Genomic DNA, 17,456 nt, shown 5'->3' on the forward strand with positions numbered 1-17,456 from the left:
TATGATAGTGCATTTTGCACAGCTGTATCTCAGTAGATGAGCGGGGTCCCCGGACTGTGGGGTTGTCTCAGTTCACTCACCGGTTCTAGGAAGTGAAGCCATCATGAACTTGGTAATATATTTCTTATCCCTTGCAGCTGCATGCATTTGGTATGGACAAATTGGGGGAATTTATCTGGCCGCAAACTTGGTGAACAGCTTGTCAGCATTCCCTCCGATGAGATCCAGCCTAACCCCGGCTTACTAGCCATGATTACGAAATCAGATGCAAAGCCATGGAGAGCAACAAGTTGATAAGTGTCGTGGTTATACAGCCCTTGGAAGAAGATATTATTAACACGCACTGATAACAAAATGTCGGCGAGAATTCACAGTTGATGGAGGGCCCAAGTTGGGATGCCAACAGTAAAGACCACCTGACCCGCAACCGAAGAAACACCATCGATTTTCCAAGCTACGGTGTCGTCCATTTAATTGAAGGCGCTCGCAGAAAACGAGCTTCGGCACTACTCTCGCCCTCATTAATACCTTGAACTGTGTCATTCTATTTCAGCTTCAGCCTACATGTGCAGCCCTGCAGGTAATCCCCCAGTTGTGGAGGGTATCCCTGAGATCAAGCTAACTGGATCGAACTTGCGAAGATGATTCTATTGCGAACATCGAACCTTACCGCTATCTCCCGCCAATTACGAGCTGCATCGAAGATCTCGACTTATCGAGGTTGATATCAGCAAGGCACAGACCAGCCTTACAATCTCGCACTAAACCCCAGATGGTTGTGCTTTCCGGGGATACACAGCAGAGACAAACACGACGTTGTCATTGGAGAATTGTCCAGCTTTATCTTATCAGAACCGCCAGACCCTTCGATTCCGTACCTTGGCACTTCGATATCAATGCCTATCGATAACTCCTTGGTTGATCATCGATGGTGTTGTTATTGATGACCCGTTCATGATCCACAAAGATGGAGTGGAATGCGCACTTATTGATGCTTGGCCTTAAAGATAACAGTTTCTCCCCTCTTGGCTCGGACTCAGTCGCCAGACGGTGATGGGGTTCTCGAAGGATAAATGGGGATGAAGACCTCTTTCGCAGGTCTCGTCTACGCAGAATACTCACCTACCAGTTATTGATCACAACTCTTCCCAACTGGGCGAACAAGCGTTCTAGCTATGTCCACTGTATGCCATCCCTTATTCTCTATCCACGTAGCTAACACCGGAGATACAGCCCGAATATGAACCCTCCATGCCCGATGGCGGAGATGCAACGCAAATAGATGTGAATGCGCCGTTTTCCGGGTTCGAATTCCACTCAATTTACATCGTTGCTTGCACTTTCATTGTGTATTTTATTCTCCCGGGTATCGGGCTTCTATACAGTGGCTTGACGCGGAGAAAGTCTGCAATGACATTCTTGTTCCAGGCTTTCTTGGTACTCGCGGTGTAAGCTATCCCTCGAATCCCGAAATAGCTGGAAGACATGAGGCTAACTCGAAGTAGGACCTCATTCCAGTGGATATTCTGGGGATATTCACTCACCTACTCACGAAACGGGGGGCCCTACATTGGGACTCTGAAAAACTTTGGGCTCATGGGGGTTATGGCGGCCCCCTCTCCGGGCTCGGATGTGCTTCCTGAAATCCTGTTCTGCATGTTTCAGCTTCTTTTTGGCGCCTGCACGGTGAACAGCGTCCAACCCCAGATTAAGTTTACCCTGTACTTATGACTACAGGTAATGATTGTTGTCGGTGGAGCCTTTGAACGCGGTGGTATTCTCGCAACCCTCATATTTGGTTTTTGCTGGGAGACTATTGTCTACTGCCCTCTAGCACGATGGACGTGGAGTAGCCAGGGCTGGCTGTATAATCTTCCGTCTATTGACTATGCCGGAGGTGGTCCAGTCCATATTGCTTCAGGTTGCGCCGCCCTAGCGTACGCCGTTGCACTCGGAAAGCGCAAGGGATACCAAGATGCTTCAATGAAGCGGCCCCACAATACTACTCTTGTCTTTCTGGGAACCGTATTCATCTGGACTGGTTGGCTCGGATTTAATGTATGCCTCTTGCCACTATTTCTCTGGGGCATCTGATCTAACCAGCGAACAGGGCGGCTCGACTCTCAATGCCAGTGTCCGCAGCTATCTGGCGATCATGAACACCAACGTCGCGGCTTCGACTGGTGTGCTAGGCTGGGTGCTGGTCGATATGATTAGACACAAGGGCAGGTTCTCTATGGTGGGGGCCTGCGAAGGTGCCATTGCTGGCCTCGTCGGTATCACCCCTGCTGCCGGGTGTGTGACGGTGTGGCTTGGTGCCCTGATTGGTTTCCTTACCGGTATTGTATGCTCATCGTGCAAGAATCTGAACGAGTGGATTCGCATAGACGAAGGAATGGATGTCTTCAAACTACACGGGGTCGGTGGGATAGTCGGCTCATTTCTGACCGGTATCTTCGCCGACCAGTACATTTCGGCCTTGGACGGCAGCTCTCTCATTCCTGGGGCCGTCAACGGTGAAGGTGTTCAGGTTGGCAAGCAGCTTGCGGAGATCTGCGCCGTGTGTGCCTACTCGTTCGGCGTGAGCTACGTCTTGCTTATGATCATGAAGTACATTCCATTCCTGGGGCTGCGGGTTAGTGAGGAGGCGGAGATGGTCGGGCTGGACCGCTCATTCTTTGTGGATGAGCAGATCGGGGACCACTCTATGCTAGACGGGATCAGCGCCTCGCCGTTGATGGGAGTGTCAAAAACACCCTCGAGCGAGGTGCAACAGGCAGTGACAGAGACCAAGAAAGCGTAGACTGCGGAGGTCTCCGGATGGCCGAGTAAGCTGGTTAATTCGGTATTTATTAATGCAATTATATACGTATAAGATAAATAGTTTCCTGCACAAGGCATCCCTCGCATCTCTCATCTCAGAGCCCTGAAGATCCCCTGGGCGCATGCATATCAGCCGGAATCTGGAGTCTGGACCGTCTCAGCAAATTGTTTTCTTATCGTTTGAGCTTTCGCAGAGACGGGCCCGGCAACGGACTGTCCACCAATCGGAGGCCGCAGCCGAGCACGCCAGCCAAGGAAGCTTGCGTCATCCACACTATTAATATAAAGCCTCTGTCGTGGGCAACACGCCTGCTTGACGGCAAGATGATGGCATTGGGCCCAGTTTGCACCCTGACAGTATCGATTAGAGTCTTCACCTGCATCTGTGCCCTCCTCCTATTGCACAATCGCCGTTGTTGTGGCACTGAGCAGCGAACGTGCGCTGAGGGAAGGCCGCCGTAAGCGGACTAGCGCAGGTTGGGATCTGCGGGCTGTCGCGTCCTCTGCTGCAACAGTCGCAGTGTCGCCATCCGCTCCCGTTATCGAAACGTTCCACTGCCATTTTCCGGCCTCACTCCCCCAGCTCTCCCCTGCCTCTCGCGTTCTCTCCCTCCCCTCCTTCGCACCCCCCTTCCTGTCGTTTCAGCTCGCCCTCTTCATCCCACCCTCTTCGTTCGCGAAGCCATTCGTTTCTTCACCACCGTCCTCTTCTCGACTCGAGCTATATCGACTTTTCCGAACACGGGTATTCTATCGTTATCAGAGTCCCCGGATTCAAGACCCCTCCTCTCGATACTACTCTTCCACGGACTTCTTCGCTGCACAAATCTCGGCCCCAGTGTCATGTTAATAGTTTAAAACTTTTTCAACTGTACTGCAGGTTTTCGCCCCAATGGGTAAATGTGTGTATTCCCCTCGTATTTATTATTTTTTTTTTTTTTTTTCAGAGTCGCCACTGACGAAGATTCTTGCCAGGGCACTACGGTATTGTCCTAGATGCGGGATCATCTGTGAGTTTACCATTCGGATCTTTCATCTTCAACGTCTAACATAGCAAAGGGGACCCGAGTTCATGTCTATCGTTGGTTGGATAACGCAGCTGCGCGCAAAGAATCCGACAAAGATGACCTCAAGTCGCTGCCGGAGATCAAGACGAAATCAAGCTGGGTGAAAAAGATACATCCTGGTATGTTTCAGAATGTTCTATCTGCATCCTAAATGCGATAAATTCTAACAATATTACAATAGGGGTTTCGACATTTGCTGATCGTCCGGAGGAAATTGGCCCCGAACATCTTGCCGAACTTCTCGATTTTGCGCGCGAAATCGTCCCCGCCGATGCTATCAAAGAGACTCCGGTTTTCCTCCTCGCCACTGCTGGGATGCGACTGGTCGACGACGTAAAACAAAAATTGCTGCTGGACCATGTTTGTTCTTACGCTCGTGAGAACTACGACTTCGCGCTACCCGATTGCGACGTGCATATACAAGTCATCCCCGGTGATACCGAAGGACTGTATGGATGGGTTGCAACGAACTATCTGCTCGGAAGCTTCGACTCGCCCGGTCACCACGACCATGGGAAAGGCCACCACACCTACGGCTTTCTCGACATGGGTGGGGCTTCCGCTCAAATCGCGTTCGCACCGAATGCCACTGAAACCGAAAAGCATGCGAACGATCTAACTCTACTCCGGCTACGCAACATCGACGGAAGCACTCAGGAACATCGCGTGTTTGTAACCTCTTGGTTGGAATTTGGTGTGCGGGAAGCTCGGAGGCGGTATCTAGAGTCATTGCACAATGCGCATGGCGAAGGAGTACAGGAGTTTCCTGACCCGTGCCTGCCGGCCGGACTGCGAACCACACTGGGTGGGAAGCCTCTAGAAGGGGCTGCGGATACGGAGCAACATCTTCTCGGCACTGGAAAGTTTGATGAGTGCCTCCGAGGAACCTATCCGTTACTAGACAAGGATGCACCCTGCCTTGACCAACCATGTCTTCTTCATGGAATACACGTCCCATCAATCGACTTCGACGTCAACCACTTTGTGGGTATTAGCGAATACTGGCATACGACGCATGAAGTCTTCGAGATGGGCCACACAGATAAAGCATACGACTTCCATACCTACCAACATCGCGTAGAGCAGTTTTGCTCTCAGGACTGGGATTCGATTGAGGAAGGAATTTCGGAACACAAATGGGGCAAAAAAGTAGACCTTGAAAAGGCGAGCGATGTATGTTTCAAGGCTTCTTGGATCATCAACGTCCTGCATGATGGCATCGGTGTGCCACGGGTCGGCCTGGAGCCGATGGCGAGCTCCGGCCACAACGGTACGAAGGAAGTTCTCGAGCACGGCCAAAGCAAAGGCTACCTTGATGCATTTCAAGCCGTGAACAAGATCGACTCTACCGAAGTTAGTTGGACACTTGGTAAAATGGTTCTCTATGCTGCGTCGCAAGTTCCGGTGGAGACCCAAGAATCTCTCCCCGTTGGCTTTGGTAGCAATGTTGCTGGTGTTCCCGGCGACTTCCAATACCCCAGCGCCGAGTTGCTTCCAGCTCCAGAGAATCTCCACGAGGAGTCCTGGCAGGAGGCGCTTTTCGAAGGCGGTTCCTCGCGCAGGGTCCCAGGAATTATCCTCTTCGTGCTTATTATTATCCTGGCTCTGTTCTTCCTCTGTGGTCGCACTCGTCGGCTGAAGGTCTACCACACAATCAACAACTTGTTTAGTTGTGGTCGCGGCACGCGCTTGATTCACCAACGGAAGCGCAAGGCGTCCGGTGCAGTGAAGCCATCATTCTTTGGGCAGAGCACCCCTTCATATGAGCGCATCCTCGAGGAAGGTGCCCAAGACATCGAGCTCGGAGGTTCAGAATCTAGCCGCTCGTCACACGAATCGGACGCTGAATCTGCAGCTTTCTTACCACCCCCGCGGACCTCTAGCTGGGGTCAGAATAGTCCTGCACGTCTTCAGTTCAACCACGACAACTCTTCTGCTGGTACGATCGGGCTCGGTATTAGTGCCGCGCCTGGGTTCTCCACCATCGATCGCAGTGGCCTGGTCGTAAGGACAGAAGGCAGGGACCACCTGGCACCAATCGCATTGGGCCCAACGACGAACGGACGCCGGTCTCGAGCACCCAGTCCGTCACGGCCAAACTTCCACAACTCACCCAATACGACACCTCTACACGATTAATGTTAATGTTTGATATTGAGAGCAGTCTTCTTGCATGCATACGATGGCGTACCTGGGCAATGCTGAACATTTAAAGCCGCGCTGAATTATTCCGCGGCTGGCGTTTAAATCACTTTGTTAATGTGCTCAGGAGTACATACTACTACATAGTTACCTACTTGCCTTGGCTATCTATACTTAAATATAAATTATTTTAGCCAGTTTTCTTTTCTTAAATATGTAGTCCATTGCTTTACTTGTTCATTCTCCTACAGTCCTACTTTCAGCCCGTTGGACAGGCTGACTAGAAGGCCAGTAGTTCCACATTTTATCAGACTTTGCGCTCCGAGTAACGGACTCAACACTGGTATACATATCTGTACAAACAATGTAAAACAAACCAGATGAATAATACTAAATATCTGAATCATCAATGAGTACTTACACTCATTAGGGCATTGAGTCACGTGCATAAATGACTTTGCGCCCACCGCCCGGCAGAATCTTCTTGCAGCTCCAGAAATCATCGCAAGTCCGTCCCCATATTACAAGACCACGATTGCACTTCATATTTACCAAATACAGCTTTCTTTCTTTCTTTATCGGCTGGTCCACCCTCTTTCCACCCGTTTATGAAATACCGATAGAAGACCGCCACCATGCGCCTCACAGTCGAGCTGATCCAAAATTCCCTGTCGTACATCAATCCGCTAAAGGATCGCGAGCTAGATCTTCGAGGTGCGTTCCACACACAGTGTCTGAAAAGGACAGATACTACACTTTTACATGAGCTGGATTGATATCGACCTTTGTCGTTGGAGTCGTTTAGGGCACAAGATCCCCGCAATTGAGAACTTGGGTATTGCAAAGGTACGCCCTTCTTTTCATCTTGTAGTTTCGAGATGAGTGCTGATGGTCGTGCGCGGACAGGACCAAGATGCAATCGACTTCACCGATAACGACATTTCCTCGCTGGGCAACTTCCCGTTTTTCCCACGGCTGCACACGATTCTCCTCGCGAGGAACCGAGTCCGTCAGATCCAGTCGAACATTTCGACCTCGATCCCTAGTCTCTCGACGCTCGTCTTGACTGCGAATAATGTTGCCGAGTTGGCGGATTTAGATCCCCTGCGGGGCCTCACGAAACTGACGCATCTGGTGTTGTTGGAGAATCCGGTTACGAGGAAGGAGGTGCGCATAACCTTCCCCCGCTATGTGATTTTTGTTCTGTAGGTAGGGTAAGGCTAATAAGCGCCGTGCTAGAACTACCGCCTGTGGATAATCTGGCGCTTCCCAAGCGTGCGCTTCCTCGACTACCAAAAAGTAAAAGACGCCGAGCGCGCAAAAGCCACAGAACTCTTCGGCACAGCCAAGGAGCCCTCCGCGCTTGCATCGAAGATCCTCGGCGTGAAGTCACGCACCTTTGACGTCCCCACCGGCGGGGCGGACCGCGCCCCAGCAGAAAAGGGCATCCGGGTGAAGCTTACAGATGCGGAGCGGAAGAGGATCGAGAAGATGATTCGGGAGGCGAAGAGTCTGCAGGAGATTACGCGGTTGGAGCGCGAGCTCAACGAAGGGAGGATACCGGGGGGTGCGCTTGATGGGGCGGAGGACGGGGATGAGGATCGCATGCAGATGTGAGTGGTGGATATTATGATTGATACCTTGTTCTGGTTCTGCTGGGTGTCGGTATGAGGCATGGTATGGTCTTGGGATTCGAGTGTTTTCTATGTTGCTTCCGCTATGGCGTTGTATGTGAATCTAGCATATTAATCGGGTAGAACGCAATTGTTCTCGTGCTTGATCTATTATGGACTGCTGTATTGTAATTGAGGTTCAAATTCTTCGGGTTTAAGTATATATATATTAATGGCGGCACCGACTACTCACCTAACCAACGTCAGAGTCTATCCAAATATTTTCAATCTAGCCATTTAATAGAGATACAACAACCTAATCAACATTATCTGGACATTCCATTAAACGAGTTATGGCGGAATCTCCTGCCAAAAACGATCAGATAAGATAAGCGGAGAAAACGTCATCTCCATTTCATGACTCCCACACGAGCACCACTTCTGCTTCTTCAAGCGGCCAATTCCAAGTCCAACAAGATAGAGCGACCTAGAAGCTCTTATATTTTACAGACACTATTTATATCTTCTAGAGACGCGTGATTTACACTACGAACTAGCACCAACACCATCGAATCTCAGTCTCCCCGCACCGCAACCAGTCAGTCCATCGAGAATAAAAATTGCAATGACCCCCTCCGCCGCCCCCTGGCGCGGGCTATTCCTCGCCAGCTTCGAAAAGAGCCGCGTCTCGACATTCAATCTAACAACAATCGCACATGCCCCATCCAACAGACCCGTTCCGCGCTCGCGCACCGTCGAATTCCGCGGCTTCTGGCCGAAGTCCGCATCGACGCTGCACAAGGCCGGGATCGAGGCGCTCAACACGCAGAGGATTGGGCTGAACCCGGATGTCTACGAGAGTGATTTGCTATCTGTCACGACGGATGCTAGGATGGGAAAGGTAGGGCAGTTGGCGGATTCGGATGATGTTGTGGAGGGCGTGTTTTGGTTTGAGGAGGTTTCGGCGCAGTGGAGGGTGAGGGGGAGGGCGGTTACTGTTGGTGCTTCGGAGGAGGATGAGGAGGAGAGAAAGGTTAGGGAGATGGTTAATAAAAGGATGAGGGAGAAGAAGGGTGATGGGGGAGGGAGTGTCGGAGACTGGAATTGGGAGAGACAGGTGGCTACTTATTTCGCGAACCACAGCCCTGTTATGAGAGGTGAGTATCAATAGGCCCTTTTCTGGTCAGGCTAAACTAATTTTCTGCTAGGGAGCTTTAAGAATCCGCCTCCTGGTCGGCCGCGCAGTGAAGTGCCCTCTGACCCTCAGCTCAAACTAGGCCAGAAGATTGAAGACCTCAAGGATCCGATCGCGAGGGCCAACTTCCGGGTTTTGCTTATTCTCCCGCAGGAAATGGAGGTGTTGGACTTTTCAGATCCTGACGATGTGCGGCGAACCCGATGGACGCTTTCTGGGGACGATGGAGAATGGAAGGAGACGGAGTTGTGGCCGTAATTCTATATTCAACAAGTGATGACTGGCTGCAAGTTGGATGTCGGTCGTGCCTTCCTGTGTACATAAAATCGACGACGGACATATTTATTACCACTCGAGATACTCTGAATTCTCGTTACTACTGACTATCGTATCCATAATCCATTACTCTATTGACACTCTTTATATCGTCACGAAACAATACCTTTACAGTTCGACATATTATGATCAAGCTGCCTGATCCCAAGGACCTACGCGATGAGAGCCCCAGCGATGCAGATGTGAGTTACGACGCGAGTTCAGAAAGCCTGCTGCCCGATGAGGATTCGAAGACCAGCCACAGTTCGCAAGGGCCAGCTCAAGGTAGGATGATACATTTCCTGGTGGACTTGCAGTGCCACATCTACACTCTCTCTTGACGACTTCCAATATCGGAGACACCAGGTGTGATATTCACAGCAGCACCCACCTGAATACTGGAATGATCAGATCTAACTGGCACAGGTCTAACATCGCATCTAGAGAAAGCGCCTCTCAAGAGTGAAAGTCACACGTCGCCGAGTTCGTTCCCGAGTGTAGAAGCCTCACAGCCTGGTTCTGAAAACAAGAAAAAAAGGAAGCTAGAGTCGGAAGACAGTGAAGATGCCACCAAATACAGCGAGGGGCCTGGAGAAGGCCCATCTACAGGACAAGGAGGGTCCCTAGCAAGGTCGAAAACCAGCAAGGGCAAGCAAAAACAGGTGGACGGCTCAGACTCGAGCCATCAAGGGGCAAAGAAGAAGAAGGCAGCATCAGGAAAGCCAAATACGGAGAATAAGGAGGACAGAGAAAGACGAAGCCCATCAGCTAGTGGGGCGGAAGCATGGTATGACTGGGACTAAGGCAGATCTTACGAGGATGGTTTAGCACTTGCTAGATATAGATAACGTAGTAATAAAGTATGAATCAGTTGCTTGATGTGTTTTAGTATAGTCTACGACTGATGGCTATGGACACGCCCATCATGGCCACTGACAACCCAAGTCCTCGTCTCACGAATAATCCCAACCTGACTCGACTGACTATCAGCATCCCACCCCCTGGACGCCTCAGCCTCGACCGTCGTCAAATTCCTCCCCGCAGCAGCAACAGGAACAAGCTCATGCTGCTCCCCCTGCTCCCTTCCACGACTACTATTGCCATGCCTCCCAGAAAGCCCATAAGACCTCGACTTGGACGAATGACTCTTGCCCCTCAGCCACGTCGAAGACTGATACTCCACCCCGCGAATCTGCAACCCATTCGACTTGAGCTGGTTCAAGAACGGCTTAAGCTGGCCCCAGCACGCGGTGACGATACTGGCGCACTGCACGACTTGCATTGCGATTGTGGACGCGCAGTAGTCGTATGTTGGATCTGCGGAATCGGAACCGTGCTTGTGCCGGAGGAGGACCATTTCGGCGATGGTTGCTAGGATTACACTGACACAAGGAGAATTGTTAGCTAGCTAGCTAGATATGGAAGGAGGGTTAAGAAATAAAGGTGGAATAAAGGGAACGGACATGATTCTTGAGAGAAAGATACTAGCGAACATGAGCTTCTTCTTCCATGTAGCCTGGATACCGAAGATGAGGACCAGTGCTTGCGAGACAATCATGGCGTCTGTGACGATATTCGCGACGGATATGAAGTAGTTCCAGGCGCGCTGATATAGTTAGCAAAGTGGGCCAAGCGCCTTGAATATCCAGAGATGGGTGGTATACCAAGTTGATGCATTCCCCGTGCATATAGTCCCATGTCCGGGGCAGGTGGCATTCAAAGGCCGTACCCAAAACACCGGTTATTCCCAGGACAGCGATGGCGATCTGCAGGATGGCGGCTTGGAAGTGGTCTTTGTGCACTGGGGTTAAGTTGCGGATGAATGTGCAGAGGGAGAGCTTGGAGAAGCACAGGCTTGCGATGTAGAGGATGTATGCGGAGTACTGGGCCTGAACTTTTTAGCTGGAATTGATCAAGGTTAAATATAGGATTTGTATACTTTCATGACCTGGTTGAAGTTATGGCTCGAGACTGTGGTGAAATGATAGCCATATCCGTGCTCAATTGCTATAGAGATGGACGCAGACTGCCCAATGCAGAAGACCAACGCTGCAATGATGAGATAGTCATCGCTGGTAAGTCTGTGGAAGATCCACAGCTTCGTTCCCAGCCGGATGAGGACACTCAGACCGGCCACGACAACGAGAAGCCAGTTTGTGACATTGACAGCCGGGTCCCAGGTGTCAACATTGGCAAATCGCCCCATGGCTGCTGCCAGTCATGCCGGAACGGAGCCGGACAGGGCAGGGCCAGGGCCAGGGCAGCGGCTCAATATAAGCGGACTGGCACTTTGTGGCCTGCAGGGCGGGATGGTGTTGACATCGGGGAAATACAATGTAACGCGGCAGGATAAAGAGCCTGGTGAGAGATAAAAAAGAGTTGGTGATTTGATATGATTTCGAACGCAGGGTCGAGAGGTCCACTTTTCTGATCGAAGGCCTCGAGAATCGAACTAATAATAATCTTCCGAGCACGAGCGCTTGATGTCGGGGACAGGGATCTCATCCTGGTCCTTCGGCCATATTTCTTTTTCTCGCATTATCACGCCATGACCCGGTGGTATTTCCATCTCAATCGCGGGTCTTTACATGAGTATAGATTACATATCCATGTACATATCCATGTACATATCAATGTACATATCAATGTACATATCATCATGAACAATCCACAAGCCCATGAAGACAGTTGAGTTGAACCTGGTGGCTTGATCGTAAGGTATAACTGGGTACGAGCGGGGCAGTTAGGGCTACAGGTTACATTAAAAGACCGCGCCAAGGGCCAACACGTAATGAAACAAGCCCAGCCGGCTGATCGACGGTTCCAGATGCCCAAGAAAAGCCTAGTTTCGCCATTAGCTTAATTGCCCGGGGGTCAATTTATCATTTGCGATGCAATCTCGAATCGCGCCCTGGTGGCACCGTGGCGGCTTGGCTGGGCTGGTAGCCCCGGCTGTGGGACTGGAAGAGAATCGAGATCAGAAGCACATGCTAAGCTTGAGGATCGGTGAACTGATACGTACTTGAACGTGCACTCTATTTCTCTACCGCTACTGCTGAGCCTGAGTGGGTGCTGACTTTGAGGAGGTCTGGCTGTCCCTCGCGTCCAAGGGGTCCTTGATCGCAGGCCAGTCTCGCTCGGAGGCTCGACAGGGATCTAAATTAGAGACGCCAGACGGTCTCTGCCTCCGGCGTCTGCGATTAGCATTAGTACTAAGACATGAACGGAAGGTTCCATTGCTTCGACGGTGGCCACCCTGCTCCCTTGCAAGCCTAGACAACCCACTTTCTCCCCTCCCCTTGCTCTTAAAATGAAGCACTCCCAGTTTCGTATCCGTTGAGTTTGACACTGCAACGATCATGGAGTCGCACGAGCTCAAGCACCGCGCTGTTTCTGCGAACGCCGAGGTTGGCACGGGGGGGCATGATCGCGACACGAGCGATCTGGCGCGAGTGGGAAAGAAGTCTGTTTTAAAGGTACGTAAAGAGGATTATTTCTATGAGCAATGGCTGATCTCGTAGCGAACGTTTGGCATTCTCTCTACACTCGGCTTCAGCTGTACTATCCTTGCGACCTGGGAAGGTTTATTTGAGTATGTTCGCCCATCTGTCTGTGTTTTCACCACTAACTGTTTATACCTTTATAGTACCTTCCTCCTACCTCTACAAAAGTCAGTACAAAGCTCTGTTTGCGGTCGAATTGAACTAACGGTATACAGTGGAGGGCCCGGAGGAGCAGTCTACTCGTTTATCTTCGCCTGGACAGGAACTGCATGCAGCTTCGTGGTCATATCCGAGCTGGCCTCCATGGCACCGACCTCTGGGGGACAATACCACTGGTGCGCAATGCTAGCGCCGCCGAAGTACATGAAGATCCTCAGTTACCTGACTGGTGCGTGAACCACCAATTGTTACGATCTCATTGCTGACCTACTGATACAGGCTGGGTCACTGTCATCGGCTGGCAGGCCGCATTCGCCTCGTCCGCCTTCCTCGCAGGCACCGAGATCCAAGGCGCCGTCACTCTCGGACACGCAAGCTACTCGGCGCAGCCATGGCAGGGAACGCTCATTATGTGGGCGGCGGTGCTATTCGCATTGGGGATCAATATCGCCGGCGGAAAGCTGCTGCCGCGGTTCGAGACGGCGGTGCTGGTTGTGCATCTGGTTGGCTTTTTTGGCATTCTGATCCCGATCACGTATATGGCAGAGCATAATAGCACACACGACGTGTTTCTGAATTTCGTCAATGGCGGGTTTCCATCGCAGGGTCTGTCCTGGTTTGTGGGCATGACGGGGTGTGTTTTTGCATTTGCTGGGGGGGATGCTGCTGTTCATGTATGTCTCTATTTTCCTGCCCTATTGTCTGAACTGGAGAGGTACTAACTAAACAGATGGCTGAGGAGGTCAAGGATGCCTCCGTGGCAATTCCCCGCGCAATCATGCTCTCCGTCCTGATTAATGGGACTCTCGGCTTCAGCATGCTGATTGCAGTGCTGTTCTGCCTGGAAGACGTCGACGCAGCATTGAACTCCCCAACCGGATACCCCTTCATGGAGATCTTCTACCAGGCCACCGACTCCGTCTCTGGCGCTCTCGGCATGTCCTCGATCCTGCTGATCATCGCCATCTGCTCTGTCATCGGAATGCTCGCTGCGACGTCTCGCCAGTTCTGGTCTTTTGCGCGCGACCGCGCTGTTCCTGGTTGGCGTGTCTGGAGCAAGGTATTTAACCATAATACGTGAAAAGAAATATATCTAACAGGCTATGTTAGGTGTCTCCATACAACTGCCTCCCTACCTACTCCATCCTCCTCACCATGACCGTCTGCTGCCTCCTAGGTCTCATCAACATCGGCTCCAGCGTAGCCCTCAACGCCGTCGTCTCCATGGCCGTCTCAGGACTCTACCTCTCCTACCTAACCGTCGGCAGTCTCCTGCTCTACAGACGCTACACGGGCGCAATCAGCGCATACCAAAAGAGCGAAGCTGGTGCAGAAACGGGGGTCGTCAACGTCCCCGGCGCAAGGCTCGTCTGGGGGCCTTTCCATGTGCCCGGGATCTGGGGCGACATGATCAACACCTATGCTGTGGTTTATATGGTGGTAGTGGTGTTTTTTAGCTTCTGGCCGTCGCAGATGGAGGTTGATAAGACGACGATGAATTTTAGTGTTGTGGGCACGGTGGGGACGATTATTCTTGCGCTGCTTTATTATGTACTGAGGGCGAGGAAGGTCTATGATGGGCCTGTTATGGAGGTGCAGATTTAATCTGTTTAGTTGTTTGAATTGAGAGCTGAGTTAGAGTATGATGAGGGGTGTATATATGACAAAAGTTACATTATCTTGTTTGGATAGCGATGTAACCGACTCGGATCCGAGGAGAGACAGGCTAAGGAACCGGTGGCATGCAGTTGCAAAGCATGGGATTACTGCATCCAGGAATAATCACCGAGTTAGTGTTGCTCGCAAGGCTAGTTGATGCAGTAGTGTATTTAACAACATCCCTGCTGTAAAGTGATATGAGCCCCAATATAGCATGGATGTGGGATTTGTGCTCGTGTTCATTATAAATGGATCAGTGAGTTAATTATTGCACTTTAATTTTACTTTTATATTTAATTATACATTGTACTCTGTAATGCTAGAAATGGATATTAGCCTCTATCCTGTCAGATACGGCAGTGTATACTATTTAGGTATATATAGCGAGCGAGCCTCAGACTGGAGTCAACTTGCCAAGTTGGAGACCAGCTTGTGACTGCTGAGTTGTCAACAGCTAACAATGATCTGCCAGTCAGTCTGCCAGTGGAACGGGAACGGCACGAGCATGCAAGCGAAGCCATCAATAACAATCCAGCTGCGGTGCCTCCCCAAGCCAACGAGCCAGCCAGGACGCAAATGACGGGCGGCGGATTCGCATGCTGGTCGACCGTTACGTGTCAGATCCTGTTTGGGAATGGCGTCTGGGCTCGAGGCGAGAACTGGCCTGTGTCTCCGTCTGCTGTCTGTCTGCTGTCTGTCTGAGAGTGGATAATCTGGAATTGAATCATTTATTCGAGAAGTGCTCTCCTCGAAGTCTGGAGATTGCAACGGTTGTTCATTGTTGGACGGCGTTCTAGTAGAACACCGATGATCACCCTCACCTCGTGCTCTGGCCGTGTCATTGAGTCGAGCCTGGATTGGCCTTGCATCCTGGAGGCTTCAATTGCACTGACACGGCCGAGGATTCATGCATGCAGCCGGCTCACCGCTGTTTGATGACGCTGACATGGAGGGCCACCGTGAGAATGCCATTGTTCGGTTTGTAGCCATTCAGTCTCGTCGTACAGACTCAATCCCAGTCCAGTCGTGTTCGTTGTGTTCACTCTTGAGTCGTGTTGCAGATGGCTGCCTGAGGTTTCAGGAATTCGGAGGACCCCGAACGGGGACCATAACACCGCCAATACGGCTAATACGGGCGTCACAAAACATCCCGGTACCGCTAGCTGCCGCAGCCGGACCCTCCCGTCCAACCGGAGCAGCCAGCACGCACTGACAGCCGTGAGTCCCGTGTAAGTGACCGTACGGCTGCAGGTCACCCCCGACCGGGCCCACCGTCCTTTACACGCCTTTCCCCCAGTCAGTCCATCGTGAGGTCCCCGTTGAGTCGACGGTTTCGCAGTCGTCCGATCTTTCTCCCTCTTCTCGCCCTTTTCTCCCACCCATCCCCCGGCTTGCAGCTCCTCTCTTCACATCTTCAACAATTCATCGAGAGGCCACCTCGTGTCCTCGCTGTCGACATCTCCTGGTCGCCGTCCCGCTGCTGACCCATGGAACTGGCCTGAGAGCCGCCCGGCCTCACCTCCACAGCCAGAACCCCATCTTCGTATCGGGGCTGATGATACCACGACGAAACGAATTAACCTTCAACAGCCTTCGTTCGAATCTTATATCCTAAATACACTTGTCGACTGAGAATGCCGCCTGCCCAAATGGACGCCCTGGGCGCCTTCTCCTATCTCTCCGACAACCTCCCCACCTGGATCTCCCAACTGTCCGAGCTGACGGCCCATACATCCGCAAAGCACGCTGAATTCGCCGACGCCTTCAAGAAACACTCCACCGGGCCTGTGAGGCCGCGCCGCCGCAAGAACAGCTCCGTCTGCTCAATCCAAACAAACTCCATCCGCCGGAAAAGAACACACGACGACGACGACGACGCCTCTGCCTCGTCCCCCGACTCCAACTCGGATACACCCGCTGTCATCAGCACGCGGCATAGCCTTATAATCCACTACGACGGCTACACACAAAAGACGCTTGAGGAAATGGTCCGCAATATCGGGACGGCGAGGAATAACCTACGACGGGGTAAAATGGCTCAGTTGCCGATGCCTGGTGGTCCTGGTGCTCGTCCGCCCCCGCCTAGGAGTGCCGCCCGTGCTATGCTCTCGACGCTGGAAGAGCCTGAAGATTTGTTGGCTAGTATTCGGTCTTCGCGCGCCCGAGGCCCGCCCCAGCCTCAGCCTCAAGCCCAGCAACCGACGAGGAAGTCACCGTTCGATGCGGCGGATAAGAATCTTGAGCTTGCGCATAGTTTCTGCGAAACGGCTGCGTACCAGTTCCTGCGGGCGGGTGCGTGTGCGTCAGAATTGGATAGCGTGAAGGAACGGTTCACTGCTTTGTTGAAGATGGTTGCAGAGGAGGTTGAGTTGCTGAAGGAGCAGAAGAAGGAAGAGGAGGAGGCTGCTGTTGAAACTGAAGCTGGAGCTGAAGCTGAAAGCCCGGCTAAAACGAATGCTACAGAACCATTAATGTCGCTGAAGCGACCGGCCTCAAGCGAGGGCGCGATCGAGGTCGACGACGAACAAGGGTCGGTGGAATCAATCGACTTGACGACCTTCCGGGTCGGTCGCACTCGGCGGTAACACTACAAATTGTCTAAGTACAGCACCAGAATTCTGCAGCACTGCTGCTATACATACTGTCGTTTCTTTGGGTCTGATTTATCGTTTATCGGTCATCAGCGGGATCTCCATTCATTCATTTCCTTGAGCGTGTCCTTGTCTTGATTGAGCGTGGCGTTGGGTGAGCGTGTTTGTTCTAATTTACTCTGCATTGATATCACATCAACATATCAACATCCATATCGACAGCTACATATCCAGATACACTTGCAAATATATTCAGGCAGTTGCCTTATTGATATGACTTCCCTCAAGGATAAAGAGCCTGTACGCTTCGATACGAGCCCCCTTGGGTTGTGTCACCGATCGATGTGACAGGTTCGAAACAACAGCCACCTTCTCTGCGTTAGCATTAT

The 17,456-nt window shown here is 51.7% G+C and overlaps 8 protein-coding genes across 8 annotated transcripts; 7 read left to right on the forward strand and 1 right to left on the reverse strand.

Annotated features, from left to right (window-relative positions):
- Positions 1-1,175: 1,175 nt before the first annotated feature.
- ASPVEDRAFT_48458 (ammonium transporter) lies at positions 1,176-2,803 on the forward strand (the record flags this gene model as incomplete). The annotated part of the gene is made up of 5 exons (XM_040814010.1): positions 1,176-1,184; positions 1,234-1,448; positions 1,506-1,686; positions 1,738-2,058; positions 2,111-2,803. 5 exons carry the CDS (start codon positions 1,176-1,178, stop codon positions 2,801-2,803), a joined length of 1,419 nt encoding a protein of 472 aa, XP_040661966.1.
- Positions 2,804-3,715: 912 nt separating this feature from the next.
- On the forward strand, positions 3,716-6,029 carry ASPVEDRAFT_48459 (putative nucleoside diphosphatase (Ynd1); the record flags this gene model as incomplete). The annotated part of the gene is made up of 4 exons (XM_040814011.1): positions 3,716-3,725; positions 3,799-3,833; positions 3,883-4,009; positions 4,072-6,029. The coding sequence occupies 4 exons, from the start codon at positions 3,716-3,718 to the stop codon at positions 6,027-6,029; spliced, it is 2,130 nt and encodes a 709-aa protein (XP_040661967.1).
- A 626-nt stretch (positions 6,030-6,655) lies between these two features.
- On the forward strand, positions 6,656-7,786 carry lea1 (U2 snRNP complex subunit LEA1). Its single transcript, XM_040811023.1, has 4 exons — positions 6,656-6,746; positions 6,838-6,878; positions 6,939-7,199; positions 7,272-7,786. The coding sequence occupies exons 1-4, from the start codon at positions 6,668-6,670 to the stop codon at positions 7,647-7,649; spliced, it is 759 nt and encodes a 252-aa protein (XP_040661968.1). The 5' UTR covers positions 6,656-6,667; the 3' UTR covers positions 7,650-7,786.
- A 484-nt stretch (positions 7,787-8,270) lies between these two features.
- ASPVEDRAFT_48461 (uncharacterized protein) lies at positions 8,271-9,098 on the forward strand (the record flags this gene model as incomplete). Its single annotated transcript, XM_040814012.1, has 2 exons — positions 8,271-8,802; positions 8,854-9,098. The coding sequence occupies 2 exons, from the start codon at positions 8,271-8,273 to the stop codon at positions 9,096-9,098; spliced, it is 777 nt and encodes a 258-aa protein (XP_040661969.1).
- A 203-nt stretch (positions 9,099-9,301) lies between these two features.
- Positions 9,302-9,958, forward strand: ASPVEDRAFT_67145 (uncharacterized protein; the record flags this gene model as incomplete). The annotated part of the gene is made up of 2 exons (XM_040815930.1): positions 9,302-9,440; positions 9,567-9,958. 2 exons carry the CDS (start codon positions 9,302-9,304, stop codon positions 9,956-9,958), a joined length of 531 nt encoding a protein of 176 aa, XP_040661970.1.
- Positions 9,959-10,050: 92 nt separating this feature from the next.
- Positions 10,051-11,361, reverse strand: ASPVEDRAFT_120173 (uncharacterized protein; the record flags this gene model as incomplete). The annotated part of the gene is made up of 4 exons (XM_040805773.1): positions 10,051-10,537; positions 10,619-10,761; positions 10,820-11,044; positions 11,095-11,361. 4 exons carry the CDS (start codon positions 11,359-11,361, stop codon positions 10,051-10,053), a joined length of 1,122 nt encoding a protein of 373 aa, XP_040661971.1.
- Positions 11,362-12,188: 827 nt separating this feature from the next.
- ASPVEDRAFT_181733 (putative GABA permease) lies at positions 12,189-14,624 on the forward strand. The gene is made up of 7 exons (XM_040808880.1): positions 12,189-12,631; positions 12,677-12,747; positions 12,802-12,825; positions 12,874-13,046; positions 13,097-13,491; positions 13,548-13,877; positions 13,928-14,624. Exons 1-7 carry the CDS (start codon positions 12,515-12,517, stop codon positions 14,420-14,422), a joined length of 1,605 nt encoding a protein of 534 aa, XP_040661972.1. The 5' UTR covers positions 12,189-12,514; the 3' UTR covers positions 14,423-14,624.
- A 1,486-nt stretch (positions 14,625-16,110) lies between these two features.
- ASPVEDRAFT_48464 (uncharacterized protein) lies at positions 16,111-17,061 on the forward strand (the record flags this gene model as incomplete). Its single annotated transcript, XM_040814013.1, has 1 exon — positions 16,111-17,061. The coding sequence occupies one exon, from the start codon at positions 16,111-16,113 to the stop codon at positions 17,059-17,061; it is 951 nt and encodes a 316-aa protein (XP_040661973.1).
- Positions 17,062-17,456: the final 395 nt, after the last annotated feature.

Source organism: Aspergillus versicolor (assembly GCF_001890125.1).
Source record: "Aspergillus versicolor CBS 583.65 unplaced genomic scaffold ASPVEscaffold_1, whole genome shotgun sequence".
NCBI classification, from domain to species: Eukaryota; Fungi; Ascomycota; class Eurotiomycetes; order Eurotiales; family Aspergillaceae; genus Aspergillus; species Aspergillus versicolor.